We start from the raw sequence: 21,307 nt of genomic DNA on the forward strand, positions 1-21,307 counted from the left end.
TCTTTTTTTTTTTTAAGCTTATCTTTTTCTAACTCATAGTAAATAATAAGGGCAAATAAAGAAATCAAGTATCAGTAAATAAGTCTTAATATTTTGCTATATGGCTATAGAATTACTAAAGAAATAAAATATAGAAAAAATTAAAACATTCAGTATTAATTGAAGCCTACTTTATTTGCAATCTTAACTCCTCTCTTCCAGAAGTATCTTGAATCTTGGTATTGACATAAATCCATATTTTTATACTTTATATAAAAAAGTGAACAGCATTATTGATTTAAAATGTTACTTGAATTATGTAGGCTTCATTTTGCACTCATCCTCAGCACCCTGAGATTCTTTCACATTGATACATTAGATATAGTTCATTTATGTAAATTGCTATGTTTAAATATTTGCAAAATGAAAGACATACAAGTTGTTTTCGATGTTTGTAAACGATGCTTTCGTGTTTATTCTTGCATGTGATTGCCTGTGTGCATGTGTTTCTCAAGGATGAGTATCAAACAGTTGAGCTGCTGAGTCACAGGGTTTGTATCTTCAACTTTACTAGATATCATAAAATCATTCTATAGCTCCTAGGTTTTTGGATATGCTCAAGTGGCTCCACCCAAGTGGCACAGTGGTAAAAAAAAATCCTGCCTGCCAATGGAGGAGACACACCTTTGATCCCTGGGTTGGGAAGATCCCCTGGAGGAGCAAAGGGCAACCCACTCCAGTATTCTTGCCTAGAAAATCCACGGACAGAGGAGCCTTGCAGGCTACAGTCCATGGGGTCACAAAGAGTCTTGACATGGCTGAGCGACTTGAGCACATACGCATGTGTGCAGGTGGCTCCAGAAGTCCCTGTCCAGGTGGGCAGTTTCGTGAGTCATTGGGCGTGGCCCCGCCATGGGCTTCACTTAAGATACCGGTCCTGTAACCCACGTTCTGATTGGAGCTTACCTAGTACACGCTGTTAACCATCCATGTGAGTAGCTAGCTACTTTGTCAAATGTGTGAGATTGAGGAGACTTGAGACCCCCAGTTGGGGTGAGACTGACATTAGCCAAATCTGCTGTCATCAATTGACTTCGTCATGTATCTGAACAGAAGATGTTGGACTGTGTGTGCCGAATGTACAGAAATGGTCTGGGTTCTGGGATGTTAGAAGCTTGGTCTCAAATCCACATTCTACTTTCTAATTCCAGGCAAGATGTTTCCCTTCTCTGTCTTGAACTGCCACGTCTGTTAAATGGGGACAGTAAGAGTTCCTCCCTCTTAGGCTTATGGTTAAATGAGGTTATATACAAAGTGTTTGGCACAGGGCCTGGCATCTAGCTGCATTTAATACATTTGCTGCTATTTCTATTAACCTGTGTCTCAACTGCATTCCTGTGCCCTGGTGCTGTGTACCATGGCGTGGGGAGAAGGGTGGGTACATTTACTGGGGTTTGAGCACACAGGGCCATTGTCAGTAGCATCCTCCTTGAATGATCTGTCGCATGGCCGTATCCACAAGGGCAGTCAGATAGCTGATGAGTGGCCTTGCTTTTTGTCTAAGTATACACTGTATGTTTAATTTTAATAACCTGTCATAAAAATTAGCAGAAAAGACAGCCAGGATGTCCAGATGAGTTTCTTTCTGAATCCATCAGAAAGGGAAGCTATTTGTGGAAGGAGGAATGAAGGAACGGTCGTTAGGTGACTTGGGATTATGTGACACAGAAAGTTGTTGGTGACACACATGTAGTTTGCATTTTCCTGAAACCGGTCTTCCCTGGACTCAGTGGAGGAGCTGCCATTCACCTCCAGCATCACGTGTGTGGGTGTGTCTGTTTACAAAAGCTTGGGTAGTCGCTTTGATTCGAGAGCAAGTGTGCTGCAGAGGATTGTAGAGATGCTAAATGGTGACTCTGTCCACACTTTGCAAGGCTTCTGGAGGCCTGTACTTCCCAAAGAAAACAGCATTATCTCCAGAAGAGTCTTCAGCCCTTTGGGGTCTGGGAGCCTTAGATGCCCCGCTGTCGACCCTTCCAGACTTTCTCAGCACTAGGTTTGTCCCCGCGCCCTTGGTGACCCCCTCTCAGCATTTCTTGACCAGACTCTGTCCTGCAGCCACACTTTGGTGCCAGCCCTCCACCTGGCACAGAGCAGGGCCTCAGCCAAAATCCCGTAACTCTGACCTCGCCCGAGAAGTCTCCTCTGCTGGACTGTCCTTTACATGTCCTAACATCTCTCTCCCCTAAAGCTCCCGGCTCTGTCCCTGGCTCACTCCTGGGAATGCCTGGGGCGCCTTCTGTCCCCTCAGACGTGGTTTTCTCTCCCTGAGGGCAGGATCCTGGCTGGCAACATGGGATGTTACAAGCGTCTCAGTCCCTTGGAAGCATCATCTATTTACTGGGCCGCTGAGGCGGATCTCTTGGTCCCTGAAAGGCCAGACAATGAAATTTCATTGTATGCTGGTGACTAGTGATCTTTCTTTCTCCCTCTCTGAGGGTGGTAAAACACCCGCTTCATAATAAGATACTGATATGAAAGTGATGGCTGCCAATGAAGTTGTACCCATTACTGTTTTATTTCATCAAAACAAAGAGGAAAATATAATACTCTTCTCAAAACTATATTTTAACCATAGGCTTCTGGGTTGAAAATCAAATTACATCTTTCTCAAAGAAATTGAATTCTAAAGACCATTTCTTTTGGTCTATAAAAATGCCTCATATATATGCTTTTGAAACGAGGCTGAACTGAAGGATGACCCGGGTCTTTGAGGAATCCTGTCGGTGGCTCATTTATTAGTGTCAAAGCGAGAGCCGGTTTTCTGCAGGCACGCGTGTGTGCATTCATCCCTGGGCACCAAGGCTTTTGCCAGAGCCCTCACTTGGGATTTCCTCATGCCTGTGGGAGAATGGACATGTCTTTGGTGTAAGTCTTGTTATGGTCGAGTTCAGCCGCTCCCTGCCTGTTTGGACCCGGGGCAAGGGTGCACCGCGTGTGTGATTCATGGAGGCTGCCTCCGCAAGCCCGCTGGTCGTGTCTGGTGACTTGGCTGTAAAGCTTGTTCTGGACAACGGGTCTCCTCCTGGCCCCCTGCCCCCACCCTGCAGCTCCCGTGACCCACAGCACGTGGTCTTTCCTCTGCACAGCGAGAGTCATAGTAAATCAAAATGTTGTTTTTTTTTATTTGAGACACAAAAATGCAAAATTGCTGAGATATCAAACATTTCCCGATCAGCTCCAATACGGCCACTATGTACAGAAGATCAGATGATAAATGTGCACACATATAAAAATACGGTACGCATTACCTATGTACAGCACATGTGCAAAATGTATGGCATTCAAACATGATACGGAATTGATTTCAGGGGTGCAAACAGCAAATACAAAGGCATCATGGTTTTTCTTTTAAAAAACAACATAAAGGCAATACATGAATGGACCCCCGATTGCCATCATTTTTTGTTTATTAAACTACTGCTTTGATAAGCAGGGCTCTGTAGATTGGTATCTTTCTCCTTGTTTTTCATAGAGTGAGATGCTAAGACATAATGTGACAATGAAAATAAGAAGAGAAACACCTATCTCATTGCATTTCTATTGCAAGCAAGAAAACAAGAAAATGAATTTGTATGTAGAAAGGAAAAAACTCTGTATTACTGCTAAATATGTATTATTCTTAACCCAACAAAACAAATCTATACTATTTTACATGAAAACAATAGAGGAATATCTACATCTTTGTGAAAATTATAACCTTAAATGGATAATACCTTTTTGGGACTGATTTTTGAGAGCTCATTAGTCTCAAATTTTAAATAAAAAGTGCCTTCTTTTGGCAAATACTTGGCAATGCCTTTGGTTCCTTTAAAGCAAGTTTGCATTACTAGTAGTTACTCGAGGTTAAGTACTTTTGGTAGCAACTAAACCCTTTCCTAAATGCTTCCTCCTCCTAAGCCAGCAAGTTTCCTTACAGCATGATGTGGAGAGGTAATCGTTACGAGTCTCGGTGATTCTAGAACTTGGTTAAAGCTTTGTCTTAGTGGTTGGCACAGAGCTCTGTTAAAACATGACAGCTGCGTCGAGATCGCCAATGACATGATGTGTTTGATTCCAGACAGCACCTTGCAGGTCTGAGACTGCCACCCTGTTATCACAGGGCCGTGACATTTTCTGATGTGATTCACGGAGCAACATGTTTGCGTGGAGGGGAAGAGCTCGTTTGTAAACATGTGCAGCTTTTGGAATTACAGGCCTCGAATCTGAGAGTTCAGGTAGAGACCCTTTGTAATGATGCATTTCCTCAAATACTGCGAGAAAGGGCGAACGGGGACAGCCGGAGGCCGGCTTATTGCCATGCGGCCACTTCACGGATAAAAACGCAGCCCGGAAAGGTCACTGAAGGAGCAAGTTATCAAAGGTTTGAACCGAGAAGAAGAATGACTACATCTGAGTTGTCATTTTCCAGTTTTGACCGAAACCACGTACAAGATGAGCGGAAACGCAGTGAGGCTGCTCTCCAGATACACACGTCCGCACGTGTGAGCCGCTTCCTGGTGACCCTGACCTTCCAGTTAGTGTTCTCTGAGAGTGTGGGCTGACTGTGTGGCCTCCAGGTGGGGGTCACTTTGCCTGGTGGCAGCGGTCAGGACTGACGTTTACGGTGACAGGTGGTGGCCTGTGGGGCGCTTCTTGTGGGCCTAGCTGTGTGGCCCGGTGGCTCTGCTGATGGATGCTGACAGTTGGTCTCTGGGAAGTTCTCGAGACAGCCCCTGGTGCCACTGCACACCCTCCAGCTGACTCATGGCGGGAGCCACCAGACGCGCCCGGACATGCGTGTGAGTGAGGGGTGTGAACCCAGCCGCAAGCTGGCTGTGGACAGTAACGAGACGGTCCGGCCCTGGCGCGGACAGCTCTTTTGCCAGCTGTGGTGGCCAGTTTCAGCCTGGGATCCTGAAAGGGACTCTGGAGAAAGCTTGTATGGCTAGAATGATCTGGGGTGGAGGAAGCCTGAGTCAGCTTTGGTGACCAAATAGGTGACACACTCCTCATCAGCTGTCACTTGGCGTCCACTGACCTCACAGCTCGTGACGGCGCCTCTACGGGCGGCAGCTGGGGGACCACACCATGTTGCTTTCACCACAATTCTGAGAATGCACATCCATGGATCACAGAACCGTGAAGTTTTTGCAAAAAGGAAATTTAAATAAGATCTCTTTAGTGCCATAAAAATATTCATATAAAACAAACACAAACAGTATCTGAGCACGAAGTTGCATGAACTCAGACTGCATCTATGTACAAATACGTGGCAGATACTATACAGTAGATTGCACATTTCAGGAAAAACACTAGGACGTGAAGCACGCAGTGTCCTATGAGATTTTCTAGTACATGCTTTGCTGAAATGTACAAGATGACCACATATGCCTGGACTTGCCAAGGCTCTGCAGCATCTTCGATGTAACTTTCTGTTCTTCCCATCCTTAATGACGTGACCTGGCACCTATATACACTAGTAAGGTAAGCTCGATACTACTGTGTTTCAGGAGTATTTAGGAAATAAGACTGGACGTGAGATAATGTTTCTAGAAGGTGGCTGTCTGCTGGGCAGTATGGTACTTTGCAGGGTGGTACACAACAGTACCACCCCCTCCCCCCAACTACACACGCACCAGGACGGGAGGGCAGGCGGCAGCCGCGAGCGTCAGTAACTGGACACTCCTTGCTGCCTTCAGGGGAGATGCTGCTGCGTGAAGGTGAAGTGGGCGCTTCAGCGAGTCATCGTCAGGAGAGAGCAGGCTATATATAAGATGGCATTCTGTGCACTGCAGTGTGTGTTTTTGGAGAGCAACCTTCCTGTGGCATGTTTCAAACCTATCTCAGCAAAGCAATAAGGGGAGCTGAGGGCTAAAGAACAATCTATATACACAGTGCAGGATGACAGAGATAGAAAGTTAAGTCAACAAGAGCCAATACCACTAGCTGTTCAGTTGCTTCCTACAGTCCCACTGATATCTGCTGCTAATTTAATAACATATTTCAATCTAAATGAATACGATGCTCAGAGTCTAAGTGTGGGCCAGACAAGCCCCGGACAAAAACTCAGGGCCCAGACCCCCCCTAAGAAAAGCACATTCCCGAGTCAGTAGCCTAGCCCTGGAGACAGGCCTTCTGAGAGGAACCTACTCACGCCCAGGATGCTGACCATCTCGCTGGGCTTGGTCAGAAGGTGGTGCTCTGCTCAATGGTTACGATTTCCCACCTGTTGGATGACCAATCTCTAAGCACCCAAAATACCTACTACAGACCACGCTGCGCCTGACCACCTCTGCCCGAACCATCCAGAAGCACTTTCCAGTTGGGAGGGCTTTCCACTGAGGGCTCCAGGGTGCCGGGCAACTGAACACTGGGAAAATGGACTTTTCTTACAGAGTAAAATTCACAAACTGAGATAAAAATATAAAGTCAGATCAGTTCTTGGGCAAAACACAAAACCTAGAAATGACTCACAGACTCTTTCCAGGTAATGGGTCAGGCTGCCCGTCACTGTGGGAACATTCAACGTTTACCGACCCACAGAAAACCTGACTACGGTTTACCCAAGGTGAGGTGAGAGCACAACGCTCTTATTTAGTAAAAGTCTCAACACTTATAAGTAGATTTCGGGTGGGTTTTTTTTTTTTTTTTCAGTTATTTTATATTTTGTCATATACTTAAATGACTAGCAATTGACTGAAATAATTTTGGAAATCCTGTGACAGTTGGCATTTTAGAAAACTCTGAAACTATCCTACTCGACAAATATGACTTTTTCAATATAAAAAACTACTAATAAAACCTCCAGTTTCTCAACCTTCAGCCTGATGATACAGTGAGAGCTCAGGTATGACATCCAGTTACAAGCCTGGAAAACGGTAACCAGGGATTGGTGACCGAGAAGAAGAAGGCCAGGGCTGGGTCTGCTGGCCGACCTGGTGCCACTGTGCCACCTGAACCGTGCTGGGAATGCCCTTGGGGGACGACAGACTGCTGCCTTCCTTCTCTTGGCAGCTTACCAGCGCAGAAAGATATTTCATGCCAAAGCCTTTTCTTGGTTCTTTGAGATGGACCTGGTTACCTGAAAGTTAGTCAGCAATTCCTTAAATATGGAAATAGACATGGCTCAGGTACTCTAGAAATATTCGAGTTATTAAAACAAGTAGGACCACTGGGTATCCAATTCCTTACTCCAATGTAGGCTGTACAAATCACAATGTCAGAGCATACATACAAGTGTCTAATATACACATTAAAATCAATGTAATCAACCCGGAGGGCTGCTAATAGACTTTTCAGTGTTATCAATACACCTGGACTTCTTAGAGTGGATTGTTTATGACAGTATTTTGTAGACATTGTCTGGTAATGGTGAAAGATCTCCCATTTCAATTTAAATCTGGAGATCCGAAGTAAGATTCCCCCAAATCACAAAATAAACTAGAACACACACAAAAATTACATTGGTTTCTGAATGGAACCAAAAGTCTTCAGCGGGAAGCTGTCACTGAACTGGCTGGTGCTGGCCACTGCCCTTGACCCTGGCTGCATCTTGGGCCGGGCTCAGGCCATTTCTAGGAGATACCCTGTGCAGTGATCGCTCACCTTTCTTTTTGAGTGGAGCTGTCTGCCTTTTATTTAAGGTCTTAAAATGACCACAGAGGTTTAACTGTAGCTGATGACCAGAGGCCCTCATGTTGTCACCCTGCATACCTTATTCTTCGCGTTTGTAATCTAAAGGTACCTTTCGTTCTTGACTGAAGTCTGGAGAAACAGATGAGTCTTCTTGGAGTAGTGTTATTTTCAGAAGGCTCTGTGCTATATTAAATCACAGGCATTCACTGCTGGATGCAATGAAATGTTTTCAACTTGGTTTCCAGCCTCTGACCATCCATCCCATTCCTCTGTGACAACATATTATAATTGCAATGATGCAACTCTGGATCTGTCTCTAAAATCTGACCTTTTTGAAACATCGTCGTTGTCTTCAAACCTCATAAAGTCTGAGACGAGAAATCTGTGCTGTTAGTCCCATGGCAGCGGCAGGTCCTGTGGGTCTAGGAAGTCGGCAGAGAACATGCTGGGAGTGGTGGCGCTGAGCGGTGTGAGTCCCGATGACGTGCCGGGCATGGTAATGTCTAACCACTCCATGTTGTCCAAGTTCGAGTCAGAGAGGTCAAGGGACAGGCAGGGCGTACTTGCAGCAAACTGGGCCTCGGCCGTTTCCATGGGCGAGTGTGAGGGGTCCAGCACGCCTGAGTGGCTCAGCAGGTCGTTCTGGAGGTCCTCGATCAGGGAGAAGGGCTCTCTGTCCTCGCTGCCGCTTTGCAGGGGAGCGATTTCATTAGCTGAAGGTAGGGTTCCATCCAGGAAGGCTTCGAGTTGGTTCTCTAAGCTGGCAGATAGACTGCTCATAGGTTCTAAGGATATGGGTGGTGCCATTTGGACCTGGGGTGGTGGCCGGGACACCACGGTGCTGACCGGCATTGTGGTGATGCTGGCTGTCACTGGTCTCATTTTGGAGATAGGAGAAGGTTCTTCTTTTATAGGGAGGGAAATCTCTGTGTAAAATAATTCATAATTAGCAGTGATTTTGTACTATTTAAACATTTCTATTCATTAGGGCACTTATCTTCTCTTTGTGCAATGACTTATACTTATTTTTAGATATATGTAAGTTTAGGCAGAGAGATCCTTGAATTTTTTTTCTTTTTTTTTTGTGGTTAACATTCCCTTATTCCTATTTAAGATGACAAGACTATAAAAAATCTAAGATGTTCAATCATGTGTAGAAAGTGCTTTGCCTTTGAATTTTAATAAAGCTGCTTGGGCCCAAGCTAGGTAACTTGGTTTTTAAAAAAATTTTATTAATTTTAATTGGAGGCTAATTACTTTACAATATTGTGGTGGTTTTTACCATACACTGACATGAATCAGCCATGGGCATACATGTGTCCCCCCATCCTGAACCCCCCTCCCACCTCCCTCCCCACCCCATCCCTCTGGGTTGTCCCAGAGCACCAGCTTTGAGTGCCCTGCTTCATGCATTGCACTGGGACTGGTCTTCTACTTTACATGTTTCAAGGTAACTTGGTTTTTGCAAAATAACAAACTGGAATGTTTTTATCCCATCACAACAATACACACTTGGAGCAAGTTTTGAAGTTTTTCAATGTGGGATTTAAATATGGTTCTACTGTCTTTTGAGATGGCCTATCTTTTTCAACAGGCATACATCTATTGTCAAATCTATTACATTACTGTGTTATACTGAAACAATGGCTGCTCTGTCTTAATAGCCTAAATTGAATGGATTTAAAAGAATAAAGTGAGGTAGAAGCAGAATAACATGTTTCTCAGTACTTAGCAGATGTGTGGTGGGCTCTAGAGGAAAACCGCCATAGACTCGTGATACGACTCTCTAGGGATCTCATGTGACCTTGACCTACCTCCGCTTTTAATGAGGATGTCAAAGAGGTCGTCCATCTGCTGACTGTGTGCATTGGAAATCTACAACAAAGGAGATATATGTTAGCTTTCTTTTGTACAAACCTGGGAGCATTAGACAACTGGGAGCACTAACAACCTTACAGAACATCCCGTCTAACCCATCCTTCGATAATTTTGAAATTCTGAGGTCTCCTGAGACATGAAGCCCCACCCTGCGTGGCAGAGCTGGTTGGTTAATAGAACGAGAATGGGGTGAATACACTTACATTCTATCACTGTTTGCATTTTGAGAGGCTTCTAACACTTTCTTCTAAAAATGTCTTCATTCATTTGCATTTATGTAAAAATATGTTTAAAGGTTTCCAGCCTTATTGAGAGTTACCTGACACACAATAAACTACACTTACATAAGGCAGACAATTAGATAGGTTCTGACATATGTATACATCCACAAAACTATCGACTCAATCAAGGTAGTGAACATACCCATTTCCCCCGAAGTTTCCTCATGCCCTTTTGCAATACTCCTTTCAGCCCCAGGCAACCTAATGACCTGCTCTCCTTGAACACAGAAGAGTTTAATCTCCTAGAGTTTCGTATCAATGGAGTCATACAGTTTGTGCTTTTTGGCAGAGGGGTAGCGGCGGCTTCTTTCACTTGACATAATGAATTTGAGATTTATCCATGTTGTAGAGTACAGCAGGAAAAGTTCGTTCCTGTTTATTGCTGAGAGTATCCCACTGTATGGAAATGTCAGTTTGTTTGGACTGTCGGCACTCTTTGGCTATTACAAATAAAGTTGCTGTGAACATTTGTGTACAAATCTTTGTATAGACACGTTTTCTTTTTTCTCTTGGGTAAATACCGAGGAGTAGAATGCCAGAATCATAGAATAGGTGTATGTTCAACTTTCTAAGAGATGGCCGTTTTCCAAAATGATGTTGTTTTACATTTCCACAGCAATGGATGTTTCTACTTGTTCTCCGTTCTCGGCAACACTTGGTGTGGGCAGTCATGGTGGACGCCTGACAGTGAGTAGTGGCGCTGCCTTGTTTCAACGTGCACTTCCCTGATGACCAAGGATGCTGAGCGTCTTTTCATGTGCCTATCTGCCATCTGTGTATCTTTATGGTGAAATGTCTGTCCCAGTCTCTGGCCAGAACTTCTTATGCATACTGTTTGCATGGTATCTTTTTCCAATTATTTCTTTCAACCTTTGTCTTTGTATTTAAAGTATGCCCCTTATGTGTGCATATAGTATTATCTACTGCAGTATTACATCGATGCAAAAAACTTAGTGGCTTAAAACACTAAGTTTCTAAGGGTCAGGAATTTAGGAGTGGTTTAGGTGGGTAGTTCTAGTGTGGGTTCTTACATGGTGCTGTAGTCAATATTCTGGCCAGGGTACAGCCATCTCACGGCTGAAGAATGTCCTTGTAAAGGTGACTGACTTCGTGAGGACAAGGTTGTTGACGGGAGGCCTCAGGTTCTCTTTACGTGGGCCTCTGCAGGGTGCTGCTGGACTGTCCATGCGGCATGAGAGCTGGCTCTCTCCACAGCCAGAGATCTAAGACAGTGCAAGCTGGGTGGCTTTATGACCCAGTTTCAGAAGCCACACACCATCTTTCCTGCCAGTTCCATTTGTTAGAAGCAAGTCACTAAGTCCAAGTACACAACATGCATTTGGGTCTAGTTTTCCACCTATTCTGATAATTCCTGCATTTTAACAATTATTTATTCTACTAGTATGTTTTACGCAATCATTGATATGGTTAAGTTTGGGTTTATCGTTTTAGTATTTGTTTCTATAATATTTGTCCTGTTTCTTGTTCCTCTTTGCCTGGCCTTTAAAAATATTGATCTTTTGGAATTCTAGCTTAATTTTTCTATTTTTAAAAAGCAATAATTAAGTTGTTACTGTAGATATACAATATATACCCTTAATTTTCCATAGGCTACTTAATGTACCATTTCATATAAAATATAAAACCCCAGTAAACATAAAGATCATTGATTTCCTCCATCTTTTATTAGTTATTTTTAAGTATTATAGCTATATATTTTATAACCCCCTCAAGTTAGTGTAAAATCTTATAATACAGGTTTTGTAGTGATGAATTCTTAATTTTTCCTGGTCTGCAATAAGAAGGAAAGCGAACTGAAGGATATTTCTACTTGACAGAGAATGCCGTGTTGACAGTGTTCTCCGGCTCCCCCACCCCTCCGCCCAAGAACTTTAAAGATGTTGCTCCATTCTTTTCATGCTTCCATGGTTTCTGATGGAAAGTCCACTGTAAATCAAATATAGCTGACCCCTGAACAACACAGCGGTCAGGCGAACTGCCCTCTTCCCTTGAGCAGCTGAAAATCCACGTTATTACAGTTGGCTCTCCCTACCCGTGGCTCCAGCCAACCACAGGTTGTGCAGTGCTGTACTATGCATTTATTGAAATAAATCTGTATATAATCGATCTGTGTGGTTCACACTTGTGGTGTTCAAGGGTCAAGAGCAGTTGTTACCTGTGTATAGTGTATTACTGTGCCCTTGATGCTTTCAAGATCTGCTCTTTAAATCTGGCTTTCAGTAATTTCACTATGATATGACTAGGCCATCTATTTATCCTGCTGGTGTTTATTGAGCATCCTAAAGCTATAAACTTTTTTTCATCATATTCATAAAAAATCTGATCAGTATTTCTTAAAATATTTACCTGCCTCATTCTTTCTGTCCTCTCCTGGGACTACCATCCATAGCCATGTTAGACTGTTTGATATGAAATAATAGGTCTCTGAGACTCTGCTCACCTTTTCCTTAATCTTTTTTTCTGTTATCCAGACTTGACAAGTTCTACTAATTTTTCTTCAAGTTCACTTTTTTTTTTAAACATCTGCCACCTCCATTCTGCTAAGACAATCTATAATTTTTTTCATTTCAGACTCTGTAATTTTTAGTTTTAGAATTTCCATTTCATTAAAAAAATCTTTTCTATATCTTCTTAACATTCTCTTTTTTTCCTACAAGTAAATTCTCTTTTGTATTATTGAGGATAGTTATAATAGTTGTGCAAATTCTGTGACTCAAATCAGCTGGGTGTTATTAGTCTTAGCTGATTGCCTTTTTCCTTTGAGAAAAGGTCACATTTTCCTGATTCTTTGTATATTGCTGTGTTGTGAATGGCTGTCATGGATACCAAGTTGTAGAGACTGTATTCTGTTATTTTTCTCAGATGAGGTTTCTTTTATTTTAGTAGGCAGTTAACTCGGGTTGGACCTGAACCACAAAATGTTTGTTGGGCAGAAGATCCAATCTCAGGTCAGATCTTCTGTCTTTAGCTGATCTGCTATGACTCTAGTCCATGCCTGTGTGGTTTAGGGGTGACCCAGAGATGTGGGCAGACAGAATTTGGGGATCTCCTATCTCAGTTGAGAGCAACCCAGAAGGGGAAGAACCAGTCTTCTGGATTCCCAAGGCATAAAGGCTGTGGTTTTTCTACCAGTAACCTCACCACTTAGCTTGACCCCAGAATAAAAACAGCAAAAACGGAGCACTCATGCCATGGAACTCCCTCTCAGTGCAGACTTTTCCTGGGGATATGACTCTACCTGTTCACTCTTCAGTGACTTTACTATAACCAGGCTTTATAGCTCTTATTTGTGGGAAACTGAACTGGTAGGGCCCAAGTAAGGCCCTAAGTAGTGGAATTGGAAGTCTAAGTAAATGTATTTTAAAAACCTCATAATCCCTAGTTTAATGCTCAGTGGTGTATAGAGAGGAATGAGATAGCTACTCATCCAAACAGAACCTGACTCCCTTAGTCTGTATGCATGAGCCAGAGACAGACAGAGGGCAGGGATTAAAATCAGCTCTTAGGTTAAGGTGTGAGGATGAGTCTGTGTTGTTACATTGATCAACTAAATGGTATGTAGCAACCCGTATGTGAGAACAGGTTTGGAAGGATTTTCTTGAAAACATGCTCCTTCTGGATGGACCGAGGGGATCACAGTCTAGTCCGGCGTCATTTGTTTCAAGTCTTCTTGTGATATCTAAACCGAGTTCTGAAACTCAGCTTTCTCCTCATAAATAAACGCCCCTGCTGAGTCTGGAACTAGAGGAACATCTTACAACTAGAAAAGTTATCTTCCTTTGGTACTAAGTGGATATGAAGAAGCACTGGAAACTGCTTCCTCGAGTCAGCAGTCTGCCCTGGGCACCCTGCTCGCCGTCTGTGAGTGTGCCAAAGTGGGCCCTGTTGCTGGTGCTGAGCAGTGTCTGCAGCTACTCGCTGGGGCAACCAAGTAGGTCAAGGTGGCCGTGGCGTGGCTGCTGCTTGCTGGAGAATGCTGAACCCTCGGCCCCACACACCCTCAACCGTACGTGAAGGCCCCACGGAGTCGCACATGGACTGTGGGGGCAAGGAGAGCGGCATGACCCTGCAGGCGCGTCTGCTGTGGCTGTGTGAGCAGACAGTCTAGCTCTGATCAGCACACCTCCTCGTTCACCGTCAGCATCCACGCAGTGGCATCAGGTCCATTCCCTGCAGCCTCTTATGAGGCCGGGGTTCTTCCTTGACAGTGAGTTGAGTTTTAAGCTGAGACAGGCAGTAAGCCCAGGCGTGTTCAGGGTAAGGTCTGATGCGGTTGTTGTCATCGGGCACCCACCTGAGGCCAGATGCTTTTTACAGACAGGAACTCTGCCTTTTCCCATCTCTGGGATAGATATGGTAGGCCAGGAGGGCCTCTGTCCTTCTAAAGTGCGTCTGCTCAATACACGGGCAGAGCTGCTCATGTGGGCTGGCCTGCTGGAGGTGAGGGAGTGGTGACGAGGGACAGAGTGGATGCAGGTGCTGGGTGCTCTAGAAGGCCATCCAGCTGGGAGGGGGTCAGTTTGATGCTGGCCTGACAGATGGTGGCTTTAGGAAAGGGATCTGTATAACACACATGCCCTGGTCACACATATACACATCTGTCCTTCACACGACCCGCCTCTGGCTCTGAGGGGAAGTTAAAGACAAACACAGAAACTGAGTAAGAGGGAACTGCAGGTTATGTGGCCGCTGAAAACCCTTGGGAGTCTTCGATGTGAATGATATTTTGATTTCAAATAGCATTTAAAAGGCAAGCAAGGCTCCCAGTCATGAAACTTGTGTCTCTTGGGAGGCAAGTCCATCTAGACCAGGGCTTCGAGCTCAGGAGGACCTACCACGATGGAGCCTGGCCTCCTCACCTCTGGGAGGGAAGACTGGGCGCTGCGCGTCTGCTTGATGGCTTCCTCATAGCGGGGAGGGTCTTTCGTCTTGGGGACTGGATTCCCAAACAGAGAGTGCTGGACCACAAACTGCTGGGGCGGAGGGGGCGAGCCGGGCTGCGGCAGACAGAGGAGGAACCAGTTAGCTGGGCTTGGGCAGTAGTCTGTCCCCGACTGGGGGTGCCGGCGGATGGGGCCACCTTCACTGTGCTGACTGCTAAGCTGCCCCGGAGTAAGTGCACCCCAGGACTTTGGTCTCCCCCCTCACCCTGCCACCCCGTTAATGCCGACGCTCACCCGTACAGGCCCGAAGGCCTGGACTCTGGATGAACCTGTGCCCTGTGCACACTATCGCTGCCCAGGGGGCTGGGTTACCTTGTTGGGAGGGCTGGGGCCGTTCTGCAGGGAGGGCAGCGGTGTGCTTCGGGGCTGAAGGACGCTGTTGTTCGCCTTGTTGATAAAGGGCTGCTGCACCGCTGGAGCAGGTGGTCTCTGATAGGGCAGAACTGTACTGGATGCCGAGCTGGTGAAAACCTGTCATGAATAAATATTTGTTCGTCAGTTTGTCCTTTTGCTTTACCTTATAAAGAAAACCGTGTTTTAGAACAAGGCTTAGCAAATCTTTTCTGTGTAAGCCACAAAATGTACAGTTTAGGGTTTGGGGGGCTGTGTGGCCCCCATCATAACTGCTTTGCCCTGGCCTGCGGCCCAAATGCAGCCTGGATGAGACATCAAATGGGGAGGGGCTCAGCACAGCTTGTTCACAGACAGAGGTGGGCTGGATGCGGCCCACCGGCCCCGGTTCCTCAGCATCTGTGGCCTGTCTTGGACGGCAGCGTGTTGTGGGTAGGATTTTCCTCATCTCCTCTCGTGGCTCTTTAGCTCATAACCACCAGGCCCACCTCTCTCTTCCAATCATGCTCCCAGGTGCCAAAGCCACACTTGTCACATTTACACACATCCATTTGGAACATCTTGAATTTAATATGTTCCAAATTAAACCTTCCCCCTTTTCCCACTGCCCCCAGCCTCTGAGGGAAAGTAATTTTTGGTTTTGCCTTTGACACTTAATGGAGGTAAATGGAGCCATCAGTTTGCTCTGCTTTCCGCCCTCAGCGCTCACACATCTCAGACACGCCTCCTGGGCTGGGCCCTGTGGTCTGCTGTCCTGATCCAGGTCCTCACTGTCCATCACTAGAAAACTGCCTCTGTGGTCCAGCTGCGCCTCCCTGCCTGTCAACCCACCTCGACGACGAGTCTCCACACACACATGCACACGTGCCCGCCATCGTGTCCCTCCTACACTCACTGGCTCTCCTGCCCTTGGGCAAAATCTAATCTTTGGCTGGTGGCCCGCCCTTCTTGCTACCAGGCCCCCTTTCCTTCCTAACTGAGAGGCCACAGTCAGTTTTCCACAATTCTTGAACATTTCTCCAAATCACTGCAAAGCCCCATTTAAAGTCTGCCCCCTTCTGAGCAGCTCTCTTCTGCTCAGTTAGGCAGAGGTGAGAATTTCTTCCTGTGGAATTACGAAGTTTGTTGTTTAACTCCTCATCAAGAGCCAAAGGTTTTAGGGCCTTTTGCAAATGTATGGCTAAAATCTTATTTTGTAGCTGTATTTCACAGAACAACTGGTTTGCTCATAAGTATACTTTATACTATTGGTGTTCTGAGAGAGAAAAACTTACCCTCTATATTTGTATTTCTTGGGGCTTCCCTAGTGGCGCAGACTGTAAAGAATCCACTTGTGTGAGTGTGTATCCTTCTAAATAGTACAGCTTTTCTGGGTGATGAGGTCTATAGCTATACTTTCTTATCTGTCTGTATACTCTTTTTCTATCTCTTCCTTAAAAGAAAACTTCAGTCCTACCATCTGAACATTTGCTAAGCTTCTCACTGCATTAGACTATTATTTGAGTAACTCCTTGCTCACTGCACTCCTCAGAGGATATTCCAAGAGAGCAGGTGTGTTAACATGACAGTCGCTGTCCCAAGAGGTCACTTCTGTCTGTTCCTCCGGTTGACTTAGCCCAGAGAGTCCACAGCACTCTGGGCACATCACAGGTACACCTAATTATCTAGGCTCTTTTATGCTAAAGATTAAAACTCAGAGACTAATCATTCTCCAGGTTTAAAATAGTAAGACCTATTTTCAAGGACTTAATATTTTTCTGGCAAGGAGATGTGCACATAGCTCCCCCTACTGGATAAGAGGGAGTCTGGGTGACACTTGGGACTGTTCAGCAGAACTCCTGGAGAATTCCTGTAGAGGACAGAGGCCTAGGTCAGCGGCATCACTTTAAAGATGGGGAACCAATACTCAAGAGTCCTGCATAAGGCACAGCACAGAGGAAGTAGTGAGCTAGAATGGCAGCCAGACATAGGCTGCCTGGCTCTTACTGTCTGAGAAGGCAGACTCTTAAAAATATGTAAAGATCTTGCTCAAGATAAACATTTCAAAAACAGTCTTTTTCATCTTCAAATATCTTTTCCCAGGACACTTTTCCCCTACAAAATGATTATTTTGAAAAGAAACTTGAAAACCGTAGAAAATTCTTTATATGAAGATTGAAAAACTAGTTTGGAAACTTGGAAGAGGAGCTTAACTGCTAAGATGAGCGATCTTTCAGATAGCAGCCTAATGCCGTCTGACCTGAGGCTCACCCGGTGGGAGATGCAGCATAGAAAAGAACAGGAGCTCCCCACGGAAGAGGCGCCTATAAAGATGCTCACTAAATGCTGAGCGGATGGTAATATGTAATAGAGTCTGTCACTGCCAGCGTCACCCACCTTTCTGGCCTGCTGAGGCTGACCGAGCGTGCGTGCTGGGAAGGCGTCTTGCTTCTGAGGCGCCGCCTGGGCCAGGCCTGAGGACAGGGTGGCTGCTGCTATCTGAGGCTGTGTCTGGAGTCCTGTTTGTGGTGGAGTCTAGGAGGAAAGAAAAACCAACTCAAATGTCCAAATCAAGGTTAGAATGAAGAGTTTAGATGTGGAATAACTGGTCACATGGGGCTCACATCTGAAAAAAAAAAAAGGTAAAATGTTTATACACACTTCAATTCATTGGTACATAAATTTGAACCCTAACTTGAAACCAGAGAGTTAAACACCAGACCAGTTACTTTCATGCTCTTACTGTTTCATAAGCGGCTGAGATTTTCATCTGAAAGTTTGTGAAAAGTCAAAAGAACTGACAGCAGTTCCATACATAATAGGTCAGGTGTAGTAACTTTAGCAGCAGCAAGGAAATCTGTGAGGCCAGACTGTCCAAATTCCTACTTCTGAGCTGCAGCGTCTGTGCTCCCCAGGGGGACAGCCAGCCATGTGCTGGGTACTCAGAGGCCTAGAATAAAACGCAATTCCTTTTCCTCAAACATCACCTCTCATGGAAGATTTGGACAGGAAAACGAATGCTTAGAAAAGCTATATTATACAGCGGACTTTCAGTTTCACAGACACTCTAAAGATTAAACAGGGGAGCCAGAATTTCAGCACACACCCAGGGCCCTTGGGTCGTGCCTTCTCACCCTGGCGTGGGGGACAAGACTGCTCCTCTCTGGGCGGTCAGGGTAGGGGAGCAGGACTCCAGATGGTTTCTGTGGATTGCGGCCCACCTTTTGTTGAAAAAACCTTCCAAAGTCAAGTTGCACACAACGGCTTCAGGTAATGGTTGGCCTCAAAGGAAACTTCATGCTCACCAGTGTTTTATCCTCTGTCAATACCAGGCTCACTCCTGAGTCTGTGCTCACATTCTCCTTAGTTTCAGCATCTTCACCTTAGTGGTGCCTTTCAGGAACTACACTTAGGAGGCAGAGAGTGGACGTGAGAGCAGGAGCCCTGCAGTCAGAAGGCCTCGACCGCCGGCTCTGACTTTGGACAAACTATTCAACCTTTCAGGGCCTCGCTTTCCTTTCTAGAAGGGGGCTTTCTCACTTGGGTCTTCTAGGCAAAGGGAAGATTAAATGAAGCATGCCAGCTAAAGTGTTATACTTGGTGCTGTGCCTCGAACCCAAGAAGTACCCAGTGACAGTCACTGCCATCATTATGAGAATGGCACTGGTATTCAAACATGTCTCCACATGCGACACTGTGTTCATTAAGGGTGAAAGGCAGCAGGAAGGAAAGGCACCCGTTTGATTTTACTCTGAAAACCGTGCTAGCTGTCCACATCTGCGAACAACCCCCGACACATGCATGCGGTTCCTGCCACCTGGCAGCCTGACTGGGATGCATGTATGAAGCAGCTCGGGTCTATGCTCACCACGAGCCGTTTCTGGGTCAGGCAGGCTGTAAGGCAAGGAGTTAGAAGACATGCTTCACACCTGGAGCTGGAGGCTGCCTGCAGGGAGCTGCACTGAGGTCACACTGGAGCCCTGGATGGACACAGGGAGCAGCAGCTGTGCAGTTTGCGTGGTCAGTAAAGCCTGCGGCTGAGCGACCCCGGCGGGCGGCTGGCCCTGGGAACTCACGTAAAACTGTGGGACGAGGCTCGGTGGCTCGGCCGGGGCCACAGGCACCTCTTGCTTGATCACTATGGCCTTTTTGGCAACAAGAGACTGGCCGGCCACTGGGCCGGGGCCATCGGGGAGCGGGGCCTCGTCCTTGGTGGTGGAAGCAGTGGGGCCCCGCGTCTGGTCGGCCTTGGAGACCGAAGGGGCAGGGGTGCTGGCCGGGGGCGGGGGCTCCAGGGGCCGCTGCTGCTGCTGCCCTCGCTTCTCCACCTCCAGCTGCATCTTCAGAACTTCCACAAGCTTCTGCTCCTGCTCCAGTTTCCGCTTCAGCTCCTCGATCTGCTTCTCCTTCTCCTGGAGCTTGCGGTCCTTCTCGGCTGCGTCCAGCTCCAGGGTGGACAGCGTGCTGCTGGTGGGGCTGAGGCTGTCCTCAGTGCTGGTTGCCCGCAGGGGCGACGAGCACAGGAACTGCGATGGGGACATCATGGTCATGATCTCGGTGAACGTATCAGCCATGCTCGTGTCCTCAGCACTGAGGCTGGACTGTTCGGAAGGTGCAGGTGAGATGGGCAGTGGGGAGCTACCGCTGTCCACGTGGGCCACGCTGCTGCTGCTGGCGGGGGGCAGCTCTGCCTTGAAAGTGGAGCCTGAGCTGGTCACAGAGTTCTGTCGTGTTGTCACTGGCAGGGCCACGGTGACTTCGGGGTTGCTGGGGACGATGGCGGGTGTGGGCACGGCTGTGACGCCACCGGCAGCAGGGCCGCTACTGTTCACTTCCTGGTAGGGTTTTAGGCGTTCAATGAGGTCCAGTTTGGTGCCTGACACAGGGAGACCCCTTAACTTCAGCTCTGTCTTCAGCTCCGATACCTGGAAGTACAAATCAATCAGATCGCTTTTTTCGGTGTTACGACCTTCTGGCAAATCTATAGCACACCTGTGTGCTGGAAAAGGTGCCTACATCTGTCAGACAGCTCTGTATGACTGCGTGTAAGTGTGACAGTTTGTTTTTTTTTAAACACACAAAAACACAGAATTATAGACATAAAGGACCTGAAAGGCCAGTGACAAAGCAAGGGTTATTAGAGGCTAATTCCTTTGCTACCTCAAAAGATTTACTACCAGAAATGATAACAGTTACATTTACTGTGTAACTGCCATGGGCCAGACAGTGCCAGAAGTACTTTACTCTTTCAGTTAACCTTCACATGAGGTGTAGGTATTATTATTCCCGTTTTACAGATGGGGAGAGAGGGTATGTCACTGGTCCAAGCTATCATAGATAACAGAAGGCTGCATAGGGGTGGAACCCAGTAAAGAGGGTCCTGGAGATGGTGTTCTTAACTGTTACATCTTCCTCTTCTCCCAAACTTCCCAACAAGCAGGGATGAAGGTGCTTGCTCATGGCATCTGCTCAATAAATGGAAATTTATTACTGGTCATTTTAAAGGAAACTTAATGGATGTAAAAAGAAAGTACTTCTGTAATGGTTATCCTCGTGCTGGTAGAGTTGAAGGCCTATTAGAAACTGCCTACATCTGCTGGACAGATCTGGCATAGTTTACAGTTTTGTGGTTCTTACGGGTGAATAAACCCCACTTGCAATGATCACCTTTAGATCATCCAAGCTCGATGGCAGAGGTCCTGGCTTTCTCACAGGAGCAGGTGTATTCTGTCTTGGTGTGTTAGATGTGGTAGTGTTCAAAGCTGGATTCCCACTGTTGTTGTTCTTGTCATTGAGTGGCCTTCAAAAGAAAAAGAAAATCAGATTTTCTAATAAAATGATTTCTGGGGTTGACATTGCTCCTGTTAACAATCTGTGAACTTACAAAGAGAAAACTACCCGGTCATGGGTTGGCTGACTCAATATGGAAGAGATGTCAGTCAAATTAGACCCCATTCAAAATCCCTGCAGGTTTTGTCTGTCTGCTTGGTAAAAATTTAGAAGATGATTCAGAGCTTTATATAGAAATGCAAAGGACCAAAACCGGCCACGGCATCTTTAAAGAAGAAAAGCAAAGCTGGAAGCATCATACTACCAGACAGCAAAATTTATTACAGAGCCAGTTACGAAGATGCTGCTGATGCAAGGACAGGACAACAAATGGGAGAGATCAGAAAATCCAGACACAGATGCTGCATA

The 21,307-nt window shown here is 46.1% G+C and overlaps 1 protein-coding gene across 10 annotated transcripts in view; it reads right to left on the reverse strand.

The window, feature by feature from the left end:
* Positions 1-3,139: 3,139 nt before the first annotated feature.
* Positions 3,140-21,307, reverse strand: part of MRTFB (myocardin related transcription factor B) — a 213,264-nt gene continuing 195,096 nt past the window's right edge. For 7 of the 10 annotated variants that reach the window (XM_027527415.1, XM_027527410.1, XM_027527411.1 and 4 more), the window contains 7 exons: positions 20,777-20,909; positions 19,039-20,034; positions 17,507-17,644; positions 15,092-15,250; positions 14,672-14,833; positions 9,471-9,531; positions 3,140-8,582 (listed from right to left, as the gene is read on the reverse strand). In XM_027527415.1, the coding sequence (XP_027383216.1) occupies positions 8,047-8,582; positions 9,471-9,531; positions 14,672-14,833; positions 15,092-15,250; positions 17,507-17,644; positions 19,039-20,034; positions 20,777-20,909 (2,185 nt within the window). In that variant the 3' untranslated portion in view covers positions 3,140-8,046. The remainder of the gene's footprint in view (positions 8,583-9,470; positions 9,532-14,671; positions 14,834-15,091; positions 15,251-17,506; positions 17,645-19,038; positions 20,035-20,776; positions 20,910-21,307) is intronic. The other 3 variants (XM_027527416.1, XM_027527414.1, XM_027527419.1) reach the window with 1 other exon arrangement.

The sequence above is a fragment of the Bos indicus x Bos taurus genome, chromosome 25, assembly GCF_003369695.1.
Source record: "Bos indicus x Bos taurus breed Angus x Brahman F1 hybrid chromosome 25, Bos_hybrid_MaternalHap_v2.0, whole genome shotgun sequence".
In the NCBI taxonomy this organism is placed as follows: domain Eukaryota; kingdom Metazoa; phylum Chordata; class Mammalia; order Artiodactyla; family Bovidae; genus Bos; species Bos indicus x Bos taurus.